We start from the raw sequence: 18,873 nt of genomic DNA on the forward strand, positions 1-18,873 counted from the left end.
ATCTGCTTGAAATGAAATCACTCTGTTTGGACTGACGAATTCCAGGACAAGCTCCCTCGCCTGTCTTGTGCGTTGTTCGTCAGCAACCTTACATACACGTCAAACAGAAACGAAAAAAAAAACAGATGGAGTATCACCATTCCAGTGTAAAAAAGATCAAGTAAGAAAATGGCAAAATGGTTGACCTACTCCAGTCTTGGAGCCGGTTCAACTAAAAAGAGGTAGCCTTGCATTCTTCCAACTGGCACAGGGTATAAACTACAGCCCAATTTGAACAGCTGGCCATTCTGGAATGAAGGGCTAATGTAATCACGGGGGCTTAATGTAATCATAGGGTTGTGAGGCTACTACTACTACTAAAGTTCTGAAGACTTTGTACAGGCAGTAGGAGTACTATACTCCGCAGTCCGTACCAAACACTTGACTCGGGCAGTATAGCTTGCATACCGATCAGCGCGTGTTGACTTGGGCCGTTGAACTTGATGCCATCGTCGAGTTCGGCAGAGCAACGTGAGCTTTTCCGGTTCTCCAGATGTCGGGCTCGGTTTCACGTGCGTGCCTGCCTGCCTCCCTCGGCGGCGCCACCAGATCTAACGCGCTCGCAATGCGCGGGCACGCCATGTGCCGATGCCACCACCGACGTGTGGCCAGACCCATCGGTGCCGCCGAGCCAAATCCAGCGCCTGACCTGATCCATTCCATTCGGATCGTCAAGCATCCGGGAGCAATTAAGCTGTTTGTTTCCTTCTAGTAGACTTCTGTGGGTCGTGACCACATCATACGTGTTCTCTACCGCTTTGTGGCATCCACTTTTGCCAGTTGGCCAGTTTGCTCCGTGCTGGGACGCAACGAGGCCGAGCAGTGTGCACGTCGATCCGACGCGTCCCACCACCGGTGCAAGAGGGGATGGACGGCCCCCGGCCGGAAGGGGCCGACAGAGCGGCGGCACAGCGAGGCGTCGAGCGATTCTCATGCTAGCTGCGGGAAATGGAGGCGACGCATCTCTGACGCATATCCCAATTGCTGGGTGTGTTGCTGCTTGGGTATGGTCTGGTCCTTTTCGGACGCCGCAAAGATGCTGGCGCTCGATCGCCACTGCTGCTGCGAGCTGTGGCCTGTGGCCTGTGGTTTCCTTTTCGGTCGGGAGACAGGAAAGTATCGCCACTGGTTTCGCAGCAGGATTATCCCGAACCAACCGTCCCAGGGTATGAATGAGCCAGCAAAGAAGAAACAGGAAACAAGATATGGAGGCCTAGCACAGTGTTCGCACAGCCTGGAGCAACTACGTGCACTTGGCGAAAGTGGTCAAGTGCATTAGCAATTTGCACGGCATGAAACTACTGCCTGCTACTGGCTCTAGGCGACAGTGGTTGAATGCACCGCTGCAATCTACACAGCCTGCAATCTACCACTGGCACATACTCCGTAGTGGGTAAAATGCACCAACTCTCGGACGAATCGGTCACAGTGGACGCAAGGATATGAGTATCTCTGTCTATTCCGAGCTCCTCCGGTCTTGTCTTGATTCCTTTCCCAAATTGATCTACTCAAAGTCCGCTCCGGAATTTTTCAGGATATGTTGTTAAAGTGCATGGTAGCCGTAGAAGATGAGTACCGGTCCTACCTACCAGGTCGACGCCGACGGTGGGTTTGGTGGAGCAAACAGCCGCTTACTCCGATACTAGCATACCATCATCATGACTCTGTTGCGAGTCACAATGTCGAAGCAGCAACCAGGGTGCCGACCCAAAGCCCCCTTTGGCCACAGGCGTTGACCTCGGCTCCTGACATGTTTACACAATCATCATACACAGAGATCGAACTTTTTTCATTGCTAGCCGAATCACCAACCACTGCAGGTGCCACAAAACTTTGCTTTCGCGGCGGTTGATCCGCTCGCGCAGCTGACCAAGAGGAACAAGGCGATACGGCCGTTGCACGTCCAATCTTGACCGGTGCCGCGGCACGGCACCGCGGATTAAATTGGGCACACAGCTGATGAAACAGACCCGAGATCAACAATCTTGATTCTTGACTTGTGCCTGCATGCCTCGCGCGGATTAATTAGCGATCATCGCGCAGCTGACCTGACGCGAAAGTACTAACTCACTCGTGCTTCACATGCGCAAGTGGCCTCTGCATTGATGCTCGCCCGCCTGTTTTAATTAAACGAGAAACACGAGCAGGGCCGTTCCCGTTACAGAAACGCAGAGTAATACCGTGGCAGTTTTCTAGTCCTCAACCGGAGTAACATATATCTCTTGTTCCTCGTTCTCCGTTTTCTGAAAACACACCAAAACAGAGTGCGTATTGTATTTGCTCACCACAAAAACAAAACTGGGAGGTTCCCTCTCACAGGAAAAGAAAATAACAGTAGGATGCATGCGCCAAGTGCCATTGGTGGCCGACTGGCGAGGAGATGGGAAAGAAGCATGAGGTGGGCATGTGATGTGCAGCCAGAAGCCCAGAAGCGCCAGGGGACGGAGGCGGCCGCTCGATCGTTCATTGGCAGCATGAGCCGCGCGTTCCCATTCCAACCACACACACGGTCACACACGCAGCCTCCAATTGCCGCGCGTGCCTACAACGCACCCCCCACGCTTTGTGCCATGCCAAGTTGAGCATTGACACACACCAAACACCTTCCCCGATCGGCTCCCTAATCTAATCCCCACCCAATTAACTCCAAGTCGTCTTTCTCTTTCCTTCTTCTTCCCCCTCCTAACCTCCTTGGGATGCTGTATATATAAACGCGCACAACCACAGGCCACACAAAGCCAACTCAGACCAAACAAAAGGAAACAAAAAGAGCAGCAGCAGCAGCCACAGACAAGAGAAAAGAAAAGGAGAATTAATGGCGATCGCCGTGAGTGGGCACTGGACGCGGCTGCGGACGCTCGGCTGCGGCGCGTCCGGCGCCGTAGTGTCGCTGGCGACTGACGCCGCGTCGGGCGAGCTGTTCGCCGTCAAATCCGTGCGGGGCGCGGCGGACGCGGATCTGCTGAGCCGGGAGCAAGGGATACTGTCCGGCCTTTCCTCGCCACACATCGTGCGGTGCATCGGTGGCCTTGGCGAAGACCGCGACGGGTCCTACCATCTCTTCCTGGAGTTCGCCCCTGGCGGGTCGCTCGCCGACGAGGTCGCGAGGAATGGGGGATTCCTCGAGGAGCACGCCATCCGGGCGTACGCGGCGGACGTCCTGCGCGGGCTGGCGTACATCCACGGGGAGTCGCTCGTGCACGGGGACGTCAAGGCGAGGAACGTCGTGATCGGCGTCGACGGCCGCGCAAAGATCGCCGATTTCGGGTGCGCGAGAGCGCTGGATTCGACGAGGCCGATCGGAGGCACGCCCGCGTTCATGGCACCCGAGGTGGCCCGCGGCGAGGAGCAGGGCCCGGCTGCCGATGTGTGGGCTCTCGGCTGCACGATCATCGAGATGGCCACCGGGCGCGCCCCGTGGAGCGACATGGACGACGTCCTTGCCGCCGTCCACCGGATCGGTTACACGGACGCCGTGCCAGAGGTGCCGATGTGGATGTCGGCGGAGGCCAAGAATTTCCTTGCCATGTGCTTCGCGAGAAACGCCCGCGACCGGTGCACGGCGGAGCAGCTCTTGGAGCATCCGTTCGTGGCAGTGCAGGCGGGAGAAGCGAAGGCGGCCAGGTGGGTGTCTCCCAAGAGCACACTGGACGCCGCATTCTGGGAATCGGAGACCGACGGGGAGGAGGAAGAGGATGAGATTTCTTCACAGAGCTCGTCCGAGAGGATCAAGTCATTGTCCTGCCCCGTCTCGGCCTTGCCGGACTGGGACTCCGACGAAGGTTGGATCGATGTGCTCGGCGACCAGCATGACGAGGCTTGTGATTCGCCAGCGACCAAGGAGGAGGCAGATGTGGCGTGCAGAACGCCAAGCAAAGTGTCAGGATCGGCGACGGTGCCAGCTGAAGACATGGTTGTCGTTGGCAGCTTTTCAAGCGATGAACTGGAAGCAGAGGATGATCCTTTCGATGACGGTATCCTAGCCGTTCATCCTGCAATTGTTCGTCAGGATGAAGCCTGTTCTAGTTCAGGCCGAGATGTACTTTCATTTCAGATACCCTGTAACAGAATAAATGCAATAAAAAAAGTTCGTTTTCCACAATTTTTACTGTGCCGTCCTGATAAAGTCTCCTCTGTTCATACCCTGCGATGGTCGCATTCTGGTAACTTCGTACTCCGTACTGAGTTTATATCCGTGTCCGGAGAAAAGGGCATGTCAGTTTCACACACAAAAGATCCTACCACTACTATTACTGCTGCTGTTATTTACTGCAGCAAGTAATCACGCCGTAATGAACCGAAGAGGCAGTGACTACTATAGCTTGGTTGTGATGGCACGGCAAGCAGACCCCCAGATCACTGTTTCCCTCGGCAGAGAAACCAGGCATTCGACGATGCCTGGGGGTTTATTCCGTTCCAAGAATTCGAATCCAGGTCGACGCGGATGCCTCGGCTTCTCGGGCCACGAAACAGGCAGAGGCTTCCTAATCATATCCCCCGGCCTGGTCGACACGTCGGCGGCCAGCGTCAGCCTACACGTTCTCGTACGCACCCTTCACTTAAACTAATCGCATGGCAAGAACAAAGCCTCCAGAGTGGAAAAGGCAGCCGACGGCGCGGACGTCCGCTGAAGCAAAAGAAAGGGGAAAAAAGAAGAAGCCGTACCTGCCACTTTCACGATAGGGGAGGGGCGGGGGAGGAATTGGGATGGATCATGGATATTATGCTGTGCCCGCCGCTGGGGACCCAACCGGCCGGCCAGGCCAAGGCACCGCCGACTACGGCCAAACCTGCACCCTACGTGCTGTGGCTGCGTGTGTGTGGTGCGTGTGGACGCGCTGCGAGGGATTAATTCCGCATGCAGCACTGGGTGGCGCGTCGGTGCGGCCCGTTCGTGAGGTCATGCATGGGGCCGGCGCGCCGGCTGACGTAACCCGTGTATCATCGGTTCCATCACGACGCACTATTTCAGCCTCAGCAGGCCCCCTTTTCGCAATAGATGTAGTTGGACGTACTGGTAGTACGGCAGGCGTCGTAGCTGCCGTCTTTCGGTGATTGTCACGTGACGGGCTGCCGTGCCATGCGTGTCGACCCGGACGCGGCAAAGAGGTGTACTAGTTCGCGGGGTACAGTCGGCCGCTGCGTCTATACGGGCGCCACCTGCCCCGTAGTCTGACTGAAAGCGAAGACTCCGCGGTCGTGCGCCGGTCAGCACCTACGTCTACGTGTGCAGCTTTCGGGAACGCGATGGGCGGCGTCGGCGGAATACGTCCGCGAAAGCGTCCGACGGAGTCCACCACCACCGGGGTTCGGGAAGAGCGTTCGGGTTTTGGCATGGTTTTGCCGACTCGTGCGTGTCACGGAAGGTTCCACGGATTTCGTGTGCATCTCTCAGGGCTCCACCTGTCTTGGTTGCCACTCCATGCACCATGCTATCTCTGTGGCTTTCACGTCAACTCCGTGGGGACAGAATAAGGATGAACTTGAATTGGATCTAGAGAGGTCTAGAACATTCTGGCCTCACAGATGGACTCGTGGCTTCCTGATTCTGGAGAGTAATTAAGTAGTACACGCCTACACGGAACACTCTGAATCACTGATAGCTTCCTAATTGGCAATCGGGAATTCATGAAGTCGCGTATAGAATGTTCCAATCTTGTGGCCGCTTAACTACTACCAGGAGTAACTAGATGGTGTTTGCAAAGTGGCATGTTGTTAACTCGACAGGTGCTTATTTTCTATCTAAAAAGATTGTAGGCGGACGTAAGAGGAAAATTGCATATCGTCGTGGCCAAATTACCTTCCGAGCGTACTTTGGCAGCACCAAACTGTTACAGGTGGAGCGATGTGGTCCAGACCAACTGGCTCCAAAGATATGTGCAGTCCACGGAACCATTCAGTCCAGTCCCTGATTTAGTTTGTCGATTAAACTTGTGCACCTGGTATACGTCATACGTGCACCACTCTCATCTTTATTTGTGGAACTACACGTGATTAACTAGGCTTTTACGCACGCCTCTAGTTCAAATGCTCAACAAGTACGCATGAATAAATAAGGTGCTGTTCAGGTTGACTTTCCCTATAGTTCTTCCTTGCTCCACCGAGAAAAAAGTCAACGTTTTAAACTAATAAAGTCACCGGTCATCTCGGAGACATATTAATATCTAGCGACTGTATAAAAGGCTTCCCTACCGTGCAGTGTCATTCTACTCCTACAGCGTCGCGTCGCTTTGTTTGTGTGGCTATATTTAGTGTTTGCTCACGTTCTTCATCCACTGCTTTTAGAAGGATCGACAATATAAAATGCCAAAGTTTGAGACGACGCAAATATAACGTCATCCACTAGTACGCAGCTACGTGTCGCGCTCCTCCACCAAGAATGAAACTCCAGCTCTTCTCCGGATTCCCCACTCGACAAAAATACTCCAGAAAGAAAAGAAAAGTAGAAAACCCTGTGATCTGGACACTTGTCGAGGTGACAACTGTGACAGGTAATCGGCCCGGCCGGGGGCGGAACACCTACCGGCAAAGGCTGCCGCCAACTCACCGACGAGCGTTTTGCAGCAGGTGAGAACTCATAACTGTATCTTGCATAGGACTTTGGAACTCTTCTACCTGTCGACAACTAATTTCGAGCTGAGCTCCGCGAGAATGATTCGATTGGTGCGAGGAGGATGATCACTTCGCTGGCATAGGCCAGGGAGGGATATTTATCACCAGGACGTGATTATAATGTTCTTTTTTTTCCTCTGATCGTGCTGTGTTCAGAGCATGTACTGTAATTGATATCTTCACAAGAAGCACATCAGTCGAAGTCGCGCGCCTATAATCCGGGGCTCTTCACATTTTTGTTTCAGATCGACCAGTTCCATGCCAACGATAAAAAAGAGGGACCAGCGAGACACATCGCAGTTGCGCGACTCTGTTCCAGACACAGTTCACGGGCGACCCAGTTAGTTAATCTCTTTTTTTACTCCAGTTGTCCTCTCGTAGGTTAGCCAGAGCAGCAATACGTATCCTTTCTGGCCACCGCTCAACCTAAATTTGATCGCATCAAACTCGTTCGCCGCCGCCTGCGTTATAGAAATATGCACGCAATGGACCCGTAGGACGAATTAACTTCAGGATGACATATGTGCAGCCCACCGAACTGTTCAGTTCGCCGTGTCCTCGCTCTGCAGGACTCGATCAGGCTCTTGCCAGATGCCAGGCCGGCCGGGCGATGAACGCTGTGCCGGCTACGTGCACCGCTCCTCCTGTTCTTTCGCGCCACGCGCGCCGCTGCATGAACCACATCTATGCGTCTCGAGGAGTGCACGCGGCTGCTACCGTAGCACGCCAGGATAAACTTGGGACTCGCCACCGGCTGAGTAGTTGACATCACATTTCTTCGACGGTCGCGGGCGATAAGCACGCCCGTGATTGATTTGGACCGTGGTCAGGGTTCAGGACAACCTGGCACGTGACTCCAGCTCTCGTTCCATCTCCTTAGTTTTTACCTATAAAAAAATAAAAATAAAAGATAAAGTTTGGATTATGAGTATCATTGATAGTTAGAAAAATATAATTAATCAATAGCACGCCTACAAAAGTAAAATTATTCAAATCCCATTATACCTAGCCGCATTTCACATTTGCCATTGCGGTGGATTGATCTCTCATGTCCCATCCACCACTCCTGTTATCGATTCTATTTCTTTGATTTTGTCATCACATTACTAAGAAATAATTCATTGCAACTCAATTCATTAACCACAAACTTAGCCTTAGAAGTACATAAGTATTATGTGTTTGAAAATAATACACATTAATTTTTTGCATATTATATATGTTTAGCTACTTAATATTTGATTAAATGTATTTAACAAAGCATGTTATATATGTTTAGCTCGCAAAATAAATATTGGATTAACACTAACAGTGGCACATTGCGCTTTGGTCTTTAAACTAATGTAGTATTCTAATGCTATCCATTGAACACATTCCCTTATTAAATTTGATCAGTAAATATAAATTATAGTGATCTAAAATAATTCAAATGATGTGCATCAACATACTACTTTTGTTTAGGTAGTGATATACTCACATGTCTACGGGATCTTTGGTCACTCGAAATCTAAAGTTTAGTATGCTATAGATTAAACTTTTTATCTCTAGCAGCCCGTCTTTTCTGTGTGATGTTAGATTATTACGCATAACTAATAGAGTCCGCAATATTAGAAGTACGATCACAAAAGTATTGTGGTTGGTCTTTTCAACGTGAGATAACTTTCCATAATTTGTACGATCACAAAAGCATGTGCTAATATTTCGATACATATGTAATTAAAGTTTAAATAATGAGCCGACAACTCGACTGCTTTTACCATGAAATTTTTACCAATGTGTCGGATACCATATCAGTAAGCGAAGTATAATTGCAAAGTGATGATAATTTGCTCTTGTTAAATCATTACACAAAAGAGTTACGGAGCAGATCATTACATGAAACTGCCTTGCTTAAAAATTAGAAGTTATCAAAATAAGCTCGTCCCTGGAAGCTTTTTCAAAATAATCTGAAATCATTTTTTACATCATTAAAATCATAATGTCACTTGTATGGCGAAAATCATGTCACATAAAAAAAATAGTATAACCTAAAAATATGATCATTTTTTCGTTGATAGTTTTGTTTTTGCTAAAATTGTCATGCATGTATGACTTTTTGAGAATTCATAGAAACATCTAGTTACGATTATATGTTTTGAAAACATGTTGCAGGACCATTGTGCAAGGTTAAAAGGGTCTTGAAAAGGTCGAGGGGAGAAATATATCGGACATCCACGGAGGGACAGAAAGTGCAAGGGAGTATTAGTTGAAGCCTTGAAGGAAAGAAGTAACAATTTTCTGAAAAATAGTTTTGGGACCTTAGTAGTAAACACAAGCTGTCGGCTCGATTTTACTTGGATCTTTTATCGGGCTTCAGGCGCTGAATATTCGCCGGAATTACCAGATCCATTAGTTCACACTTCACACACGACCGTGAGAGAAGCGATGACGTGGTTTAAGAAAAGACCTTCCACGGAGAGAGATATAGAGGAGAACACGCTCCCGCGCTCCTGCCCAATTTGACGTCGTTTTTCATCCCCTTTCTCCTTCCCCGCTCTCGGAACCCAAATCGGGATATCCCACACGTGCTCCGCTGTGCAGCCACGTTGTTGATGCCTCCGACTCGCGCGGCCCACAAGCCAGTGTCCCGTCAACGCGCACCCTCCCGTTTCCTCGCGTTGCTCGTCACATGCTTTTCACACCACCACACCGCGGAATTCCTACGGATCGAAGCCAAACGCCACCTGTTTGCATATCTTGTCCGCCCCCGCCTTATATATACGCCCAGGCCCGGCGCTCCACTTTAAAATCGCAGAAACCAAAATCGATCCAGCGAGCTCCCAAGCACCACAAATTCGAAATACATACTCACTGCTTCCGCGAGAAACGAGCGCCGAGGAAGGAAGAAATGGATACAGCGGTCAGCGGCAGGTGGACACGCGTCCGCACGCTCGGCCGCGGCGCCTCCGGCGCGGTGGTGTCCCTCGCCGCCGCCGACCTCTCTGGCGCGCTCTTCGCCGTCAAGTCGGCGCGCGCGGCCGGGGCGGAGCAGCTCAGGCGCGAGGGGGACATCCTGTCCGGCCTCAGCTCGCCGCACGTCCTGCCGTGCCTCGGCTTTCGCGCCGACTCCGGCGAGTGCCAGCTGTTCCTCGAGTTCGCGCCCGGGGGCTCCGTCGCCGACGTCGCCGAGAGGAGCGGGGGGCGGCTCGAGGAGTGCGCCATCCGGGCGTACGCGGCCGATGTGGCCAGGGGGCTGGCGTACCTCCACGGGATGTCGCTCGTCCACGGGGACCTCAAAGGGAGGAACGTCGTGGTCGGTGCCGACGGCCGGGCGAAGCTCGCGGATTTTGGGTGCGCGAGGACGGTGGATTCCGATCGGCCCATCGGGGGCACGCCGGCCTTCATGGCGCCCGAGGTGGCCCGCGGGGAGGAGCAGGGGCCCGCGGCCGATGTCTGGGCTCTGGGCTGCACGGTCGTCGAGATGGCCACCGGCCGCGCTCCCTGGAGCGACATGGATGATGTCCTCGCGGCGATGCACCGGATTGGCTACACGGATGCCGTGCCGGAGGTGCCCGGGTGGCTGTCTGCAGAGGCGAAGCACTTCTTGGCCATGTGCTTCGCACGGGACGCCCGCAACCGGTGCACGGCGGCGCAGCTCTTGGAGCACCCGTTCCTGGCATTAGCCGGCTGCGGGGTGAAGCCAGACGAGATGGCAACCAAATGGGTGTCCCCCAAGAGCACGCTGGACGCCGCACTCTGGGAGTCCGACACCGAAGAGGAGGAGGAAAATTCAGAGAGCCCCGCCGAGAGGATCAAAGCATTGGCATCCACCTGCTCGGCCTTCCCGGATTGGGATTCCGACGAAAGCTGGATTGACGTGCTCAACAACGAGCGCTGTGAAGCTTCCGATGCCGTAGCGCCCGCGGACAAGGCCGGCGAGGACGAGTGCGTTCTGGGTGAAGCATTGGAAACGGAGGCAGATTTCACCGACGCATACGTGGAGGATGCTGGTCGCGGGTGTGCTGTAGGATTAATTGCTCTGTCAATCGAGCTGCAGAAAGAGTTCTCTTTGGGTATCTTTAGTGACCCAACTGTATTTTCTGTAAACATCTTTGATGAATGTGAAATAACAAAGTCTTTATTAGCAAAAGAATCTCCTCTTTTACTCCTCATATTCGCGTTCTGTTCTACTAAATTAAATGATTTTCTTAACATTGGCAACGATCTGACAAGTTCCGCCGAACTAGTGCGGTGTGATGATTCCAGAAACATTGTTCGCTCTAGAGATATGCATGAACCGTTGCGGATCACTGGGCGTAGCACGTATACGTATATCCTCATGGGGCCATGCTAAAAGTAGTTACTAGATCATGCGAGTCAAGGCTAGAGAACGCCACATGCGGGACACTTGGATTCTTCAGCCTTTCTTGGCTTGTGCAGTTCTCTGTCAGTTTCCGGTTTGGATTTAGTAATGCTCGGCTACAAGCTGATTGCGTATGTTCGTTTTTGCTTAAAGAAATGCTGATCCTGGATATCGCAAATTCATCATTTTACATTTACCTAAAGTGTGTACAATAAGATTGCAGCTCTTCCGAACTGACCCTTACTCCCTTTGTGACCAAACAGTGATCTTTTTTTATTTTGAGGCCGACCAAACAATGATCCGGTCAACTGGGAGTCTCATTACACTGGCTAGGCTAAAATGAAAAGAAGTTGGGATCGACATGTTGCTATGCGTGCGGCCTCATCTCCAAGTGACGTCCAAGTGGCAGCGTGTTCCAAACGTCCAGGTGTTGTTCTCGACTAGTAGTACAGAGAAAGTTGCCGTACACGTTTGATATTTGGCACACGTGGAAGGAGGGATGGGAAGAGGAGGTCCATGAATAAGCTTGTCGAAATCCTCAAGGTTAGCTCACTGTGACACGCGTCCAAAACTCTCGGTAAGCTCTTCCGTGAAACCTCAGTGCATGTTTCTAGATTTTCCAGCTCTTGCAGCTTTGTTGTGCAAGTGGCAGGTGCACGCATCTATTCTACTCCGTGTTCATCACGTGCGTTTTTTTTTACCAAGAAAGGGTGCATGAACAAAGAAGTTTGCTCCATTTTCTGAATTCTGAATTGTTGATTTTTTTTACTCGTGTGTGCACCGTTGTGACTAATTGGCAATTGTCCATGGTTCCGTTGCTTAAAACAGAGTGAAGTCATCGTGCTGTAAAAGAATTTGGTTGCCAACACAGGATCTGAAAACTGTCAACAACCTTGCTGTGCGCCAACTACCTTCTCATCTCTGTTGACAACTTCTCTTGCTGGCTGTTTCTTTTCAAACTTAATCTGAAGGCGCTTTGGTGTTTCTCCAGGTGCAAAGGAGGGGAGGGGATCGGGGTGGTGGTGGACTAGTTTTTAGCTGCCTCTAGAGCCCTAAATTGGTTTATCATAGGAAGGCAGCGCCGGCTCTCAACCCATCCGTGTTAGGTGGCGTCCAAAGTCAACACTTTGCAACGAAACGATCTTTCTGCTTAACGGAGATTGAACGCCAAGGACTTGACCTGCATATGAAGCAGTTGAGCAACAAGAATCCCGTGCATATGTAAGCCGTGCGGTCGCCACACCTCACTGGTTGCGTCACTTTTAGATACCGCAGGTGGGCCTCAAAACTAAGTCATCTACATTTATTTTCTTTCATCAAACTAAAACTTTTCCCATTTTTTGTCGTAAATCGTAGACCAAGTTTACAGAGACACGAATGAAGATTTTCTTATCCATCGGACCTACATTAATCTTACACGAGTCTTAATGATTGAATCAAAAAATTGTTATATGAACTAAGAAATAGGCAAAACTGAAGTAGGGGATTAAGCCCTGATCCTGATTTAACAGTTTAGTTCTTGAAATGGCACAGTTACTGCCATCTGTAACTACTAACCAACCATAATACATATATTACATAGCTGTCCAAGCAACAGGAGGAAGTATCTGGTCAGAGGACATGCACGGTACAACGAACAACTCCGTGACGCCCGCTATGACGCACACCCGGTCCGCCGCCAGATAAGTCTTCCTTTCGTCTTTCTCATGGTTCAGTTTCAGATCAGAGAGAACCTTCCTTGCTATACCTACCTAATTAAGCCACTCTGGTTAATTATGTCGAGATGCGCATCCGATCGAGCAGCATACTACCATTATACCAGCACGAGGTGCTGTGGTGCACGCATGTTCTTCGTCCCAGCAAGGAACCCAAGGATAAACCTGATCAGTGGGGCAAGGGCGAGTAAACAAAAAAATCTCGCGGCCCGAGACAAACGCATATCAGGGTCGCTTTGCCGTGCCCAACTGCTGCGCCGGTCACTCTGCACGCTACACTGCGTTAGTGCTTACGCCTCCTCTGGAAAGCACACAAAGTAGTGCCGAGCAATTGGAAGAAGAAAGAAAGAACGGAAAGGGAGGAAGAAGTCCTCGGCGTTTCTCTCCACGGATGACGATGATTCGGACTTTTAGAGTTGGATTACTCGACCGCGACATGTCCGACCGAGCAGGGTACGCAGTTTCGTAATTGAGCTCGTGTGTTTTTCACGGGCCGTGAACCGGGACGTTGCGTCCTTGGCAGGTTTGGACCTTTCCTAGTCTTCTTTGTGCTGCTGCTGCTGCTTTTTTTAATTGTTGCTCGTTCTTGATCTTTCAGTCAATTCAGACAGGTATGAAACAAAACGCAGCGGGTCATCTACGAGCTCAAAATGCTCTCAGTAAATATATCATGAGGTCGCATTTGGACTTTTGAGTTCAGAACGAACGATATATATACATGCATACCCCATTTCACACTGCACGCTGCTCAACGAATATGTGCAAGGAAGATTCATTTACTTGACAGCTCTTTTCTATTGTACGGTTGACTCGCAATGTCAAGGTCTCGAGGATACTCACTTTTATTTCAGGCTTGGTGCTTCACATGGTCGCTGAGGCCCGTTTGGTTTGCCAGATCAACACATGTGCCAGACCCTAGTATCAGGCCGAGAAACTCGCACCGCAGAATGGTTCAGCGCTTCAGCCTAACATAGCATGTCATAAAAAATTGTCCGAAACTGCAAAGTAATGAAGTCACCAAATGAGATATATATATAGCGAAATGCAGAATATATCTCGCAGCCCACGAGCAGTGTGCCCGTTTGGTGGTCAGTCGACTAAATCACGCGCCTTCACACCACATGGGACCGCCGAGGTCTATGGACAGGAGCAAGGTACGCAGGTTGCTCTCATGGCTCGTACTAAAAGCTCACCGCCTAACTCCTAACTGTCAAGCTGGCATGCGTGATGCAATGCTTCCTGCGACGCTTGCATCTGCACATGATTTTCAGATCGCCTCCTCCTTGTTTGCAAATCAATGAGGCTAATTCCACGTTTGTTATCCGTATTTGTGCCATGCCTTCGATGATTCGATCTCTATCGTTGACAGTGCTACTGTACAGCTCGGAGGTAGCCAGTTCGGCAAGATTTCGATCTGCGTTTTTTTTTATGGAACCTAGGGGGTAGCCAACCTGCACCACATTTTTCTGCTTGTTCACTCAAGTTGTTCGTGATAAAAAAAGATCGAATTAACCCAGTCGTTAAAGACTTAAAGTCATAAGTATAACGGACCCCATCTCCTGAAGCATATGATCTCAAAGACGAATCTGATGATTTTGAACTGCCACCACCCGTCCAAAGTTGCCACACCATCGATGATCAATCCAAAAAGGCGTTGGCATAGGATCGGATCTGTCCTCCAGTTGACATCTTGGCGATCAGAGAAGTCCACTTAAATATGTATACTGTACTAAATTGCATCATCTTGCCTTTAAAATGACGTCATGTTAATGCGCCGTATGTCTAATATTTTTTTGTTATCCTCTTCGGAAAAAACGTGTCCTCACAAAAAAAATGCGCACACACCACTAACAAATAAGGAATTCTTTTAACTTGGGGGTAAGTTGGATCATTAAATTTGTCATTAAAAAGCTTCACAATATTTGTTTGTTAACTTTTTTCTTACACATTCATTCGAAGATAAACAGCAAAATTTAGTCAGAACCCTCCATTTTGAAATGGAGTAGTACTCCGTATGAATCAAGACATTTCCAGTACTCCGAGGACACGTACTGCTGGCGAAGAAAATAACACGTGGGAACGTGATTAGCGACTGTTTCAGTATTCCGTACGCAAGGTCGTTTTGAGAGAGAGAAATCTGCCTACTTTACTATAGGGAGACTGTCAGACGAATCCATGCTACCCGTGAGCAAGTTCGACTCTATTGAGTGACTCGCGTGTCGCTTGAAGTAATTCGGTTCATAGAGTTGTGACGAGAAGCATACGCACGAGAGGAATGAGAGGGGAAATTTGAGCAAATAAAGTGGATTTCATTACTCTGTGTATGTGACAAGCACGATTACATCTCATTGTTTTAGCAGCGTCAGGCTCCAACGGATGCGAGAACAGATTTTTACCACTGCCTAAATGCGCCGCAGGACACAAGTAAATCCCCTGCCAAATGGAGGCGTCCATTGACCCTGCAGCACTGCGCGGGATGCCGCCGTTACTGTCATCCGCAGCAGCAGCGGAGGACGGCTCACACTCCGGTTCTGATTCTTCGGCCCAGACGAAGTAGTCACCCGCATCGGCTGGCGGCGAGTCGGGTACCTTGGTGACCTCGTCGTGTACGTGGATCCAGCCTTCGTCCTCCGAGTCCCAGTCCGGCAAGGCCGAGGCGGCGCACGCCAATGCCCCGATCCTCTCGGCCGCCGCCGTCGTCGACACATCGTCCGCCTCGTCGTCGCTGTCCGAGTCCCAGAGCGCGTCGTGCAGCGTGCTCTTGGGAGACCTGACGAATCCCTGCTTCTTCGCGGCCTCTGGCTCTGCCCTGGAGCAGTCGCGGGCGGCGACCGAAGTGATGAACGGGTGATCCAAGAGCTGCGCTGCGGTGGACCGGTCACCGGGTGTTCTCCTGAAGCAGCCGTCCAAGAAGTCTTTCGCCTCCGCCGAGAGCCACCCCGGCACCTCGGGCACGTCGGCCGTGTACCCGATCCGGTGGACCGCGGCGAAGAGATCGCTCATGTCGCTCCAGGGCGCGCGGCCCGTGGCCATCTCGACAACGGTGCAGCCGAGCGCCCACACGTCGGACGCCGTCCCTTGCTCCTCGCCGCGTGCGACCTCGGGCGCCATGAACGCCGGCGTGCCGCCCATCGGGAGCAAGGAATCCACGGGCCTCGCGCAGCCGAAGTCCGTCAGCCTGGCGCGCCCGTCACCGCCGATCACCACGTTCCTGGCCTTGACGTCCCCGTGTACCAGCGACCTCGCGTGGAGGTACTCCAGCCCGCGCGCCACGTCCCCGGCGTAGGCCCGGATGGCGGGCTCCGGGAGGCGGCCCCCGGCGCTCTTGGCGGCCTCGTCCGCGAGCGAGCCGCCGGGCGCGAACTCGAGGAAGAGCTGGTACTCGCCGCACTCCTCCGCGGCGCGGGACCCGAGGCAGGGCACGATGTGCGGCGAGCAGAGCCCCGTGAGGACGCACCCCTCGCGCTCCAGCAGCCGCGCCGCGCCACCCGCGGCAGCGGCCGACTTGACGGCCAGGAGCTCTCCGGAGGCTTCGTCCGAGGCTAGCCACACGACGGCGCCGGACGCGCCGCGCCCGAGCGTGCGGACCCGCCTGAGTTGCTTCACCACGGTGACATCCATCGTTTGATATTCGGGTTGGACACTCTAAGCTGAGATGATTTGTTGCGAGGTGGATGTGGGAATGATCCGGATGGAGGACCGACGGTGCGCGAGATCTGCCCTTTATATGTGCGGAGTGGCGTGCGACGAGGAAGAGAGAGCTTTGGACGCCTGGAACACGTGCGGTAAATCAGAGCACGCTGCGAGCCGAAGCAGCGTGCGCTTTTTTGTGCGCGGCTGCTGTGCAAGAAAAGCCTCGCATGGAACGTCTGGCTGCAAAGGAAGGTGTAACGAACCTGTGGTTGGTCCAATCTTGGTCGTGGTTTTTGGCCCTTTTTCCCGTCGTTTATCTGCTGCCTTTTTGTTTGACGGATCGGGATCGCTGCAGCCAGCAGGGCAAGTGCCATCGGTGCCAGAATTGTTGACGTGATACACGCTAGATTTTTTTTCCCGACGCATATGCTCTTTTAGGGATTTTAACCCTCGTTCGGTGCAAACCGTGCAAACTTTATAAAAATCATCTTTTAAAGTTTCAAAAAAATTCTACAAAAATACCATATGTTGGGAGTGATGTTCTACAAACCTGCAAAATTTCAAGTTCAGAATAAAAAGCATTTGGAAGGAATTAAAAAGAGAAATTTACAATGAATAGTGTCAAACACTCGAAGATCACTATTCATGCAGAATTTGTTTTTTCCGATGCTACCAAATGAAATTGAGTTTGGACTTGAAATTTTACACATATTTCTAACATCACTTTTCTAACATATATGATTTTTTTGAGAATTTTTTGAATTTTTTTGGTGGAGTTTTCACGGTTTGCACCGAACGAGGGTTTTCACCTGATATTTCACCTTTTTTTATGCGTTACGCGTCATTAAGAAAAACACAACAAAACATATTGTACTACAACGAGAAGGTTAGCTTTTAATATCATATCTTACAATTAATATTTATATGAATATAATTAATTAAATAAATATTAAGAAAATATAAAAGCTTGTACAACGAAAAACTTTGTCTTATCTTCGCCTATAATTCTTGTGAAGAAATCATCTCTTAGCTAAGAGAAAGCTTATTGCATTTTTTTTCATTTCTCTCTCTTCCACGTCAGATTTTGTCCTACGTGGCATCATTATTACGATGAGCCGGATCAACGAAGGTTGACGTCAGCGGCGGAAGCGGGACTTAAAGTTAGCTGAACTTCCAAGGACAGAAAAAATTCGAGGCACAGCTAGAGTCTACATAACATAATTGGTTTTGCTATTGAGAAGTTAACTGGTTTTTAGTTAGAGATACCATCGGATTTTAATCTAATGATATCATTCGAGACACCACTAAAGTCTACTTAACATAAGTGGTTTTGATATCGAGAAGTTGACTGATTTTTAGTTAGAGATATCGTCGGATTTTAATCTAACGATATCATGTGGGAGGGTAGAAAACGGAGATGACCCTTAGATCTTAATTCAACGGATCTGATTCGTCAATTCAGATTCAATATCTTTTACTTCAAAATCAGACAACTGAGAAATAGCCACACGTATAATTGGTTAATTTATCAGGATCTCAGAAAGACAAGGGAGAAGCTAGTCCAGGCCTCCAATATAGATAAGGCATGCTTGATGCATCGTGTCATCTATGCCTTTTCCTTTCTGTGCGTCGTGGTAGCCTCCCAGGCTCCCAGCCATGTCTTGAACATTTCTCACATCAAGCTTCTTACAACGTGGAGATGCTTAGGAACAAGCGCTGCCGTAAGCGAAAGGGCTAGACAAGTGCATCATCTTCCATCGCCGTCTCGGGAGGGCACGTTTCGTTCGGCGGCCAGATTGCATTGGCGTCTAGGCAGGCCATTTTCTGGGAAGTTTAAGCCCGACCGATTTTTCAGCATCCATGTGACGGATTAAGTTTGGCTGAGCTGAGGCTGATGGAAGGATCAGTTAGTTATCTCTCTCGATTCTCACAAAAAAAAAAAGTTAGTTATCTCTCGTTTCTGGCGTGACCATGTTTAGGTAAGCACATGCACGGGATGCTAGTCTGCCACGTACTACTTGAATTTCTGATCTGTTTGTGCTGGGAGTTTTTTTCATGATTAATGGCGTGTCATGGCCACCTTAAATGGATCGGGTGATCCAAACGTGCAATTCTCTTCATGTATGCTATAGTTTGTTGATTACCCTTTTGGATAAAGTATAGCTCGTGTTTGTTAGGATTTTGAGCCAATGTTTCGGTAGAGTTACCCCAAACAAAAGTGCACACACCCTGTTTCTATATGCATTTAGTTCACATGATTACTCAGTATTACATTTTGTATATTCAAAAAAGATTCTTATAGAATCATTTGCCTTGATTGACTGGGATGAGAAAAAAAATATTTTTCGATCGCAGGGACTAAAACGAAAAAAATGCAAACCGGCTAAACAACCATTGTGGCTAATTCGCACTAATCTGGGCACTAATCACCCGCCAAAACAAGTTTTGGACTCCTTGGTCCCATTTTTCAAGTTCTAGGATTAAATTGTTCGCACGCTTCAAGTTTATGTATTGCGGGTGCTATTATCTTAATCT

General features: G+C 50.2%; 3 protein-coding genes across 3 annotated transcripts; 2 read left to right on the forward strand and 1 right to left on the reverse strand.

Moving 5' to 3' along the window:
• Positions 1–2,526: 2,526 nt before the first annotated feature.
• On the forward strand, positions 2,527–4,336 carry LOC100843256 (mitogen-activated protein kinase kinase kinase 18). The gene has a single exon (XM_003566980.4). It carries the CDS (start codon positions 2,855–2,857, stop codon positions 4,319–4,321), a length of 1,467 nt encoding a protein of 488 aa, XP_003567028.1. The 5' UTR covers positions 2,527–2,854; the 3' UTR covers positions 4,322–4,336.
• A 5,061-nt stretch (positions 4,337–9,397) lies between these two features.
• Positions 9,398–10,996, forward strand: LOC100843555 (mitogen-activated protein kinase kinase kinase 18). Its single transcript, XM_024460125.1, has one exon. It carries the CDS (start codon positions 9,536–9,538, stop codon positions 10,979–10,981), a length of 1,446 nt encoding a protein of 481 aa, XP_024315893.1. The 5' UTR covers positions 9,398–9,535; the 3' UTR covers positions 10,982–10,996.
• A 3,932-nt stretch (positions 10,997–14,928) lies between these two features.
• On the reverse strand, positions 14,929–16,419 carry LOC100843865 (mitogen-activated protein kinase kinase kinase 18). Its single transcript, XM_003566982.4, has one exon. The coding sequence runs from the start codon at positions 16,324–16,326 to the stop codon at positions 14,944–14,946; it is 1,383 nt and encodes a 460-aa protein (XP_003567030.1). The 5' UTR covers positions 16,327–16,419; the 3' UTR covers positions 14,929–14,943.
• Between the last annotated feature and the right edge of the window lie 2,454 nt (positions 16,420–18,873).

The sequence above is a fragment of the Brachypodium distachyon genome, chromosome 2 (genome assembly GCF_000005505.3).
Source record: "Brachypodium distachyon strain Bd21 chromosome 2, Brachypodium_distachyon_v3.0, whole genome shotgun sequence".
Lineage (NCBI taxonomy): Eukaryota > Viridiplantae > Streptophyta > Magnoliopsida > Poales > Poaceae > Brachypodium > Brachypodium distachyon.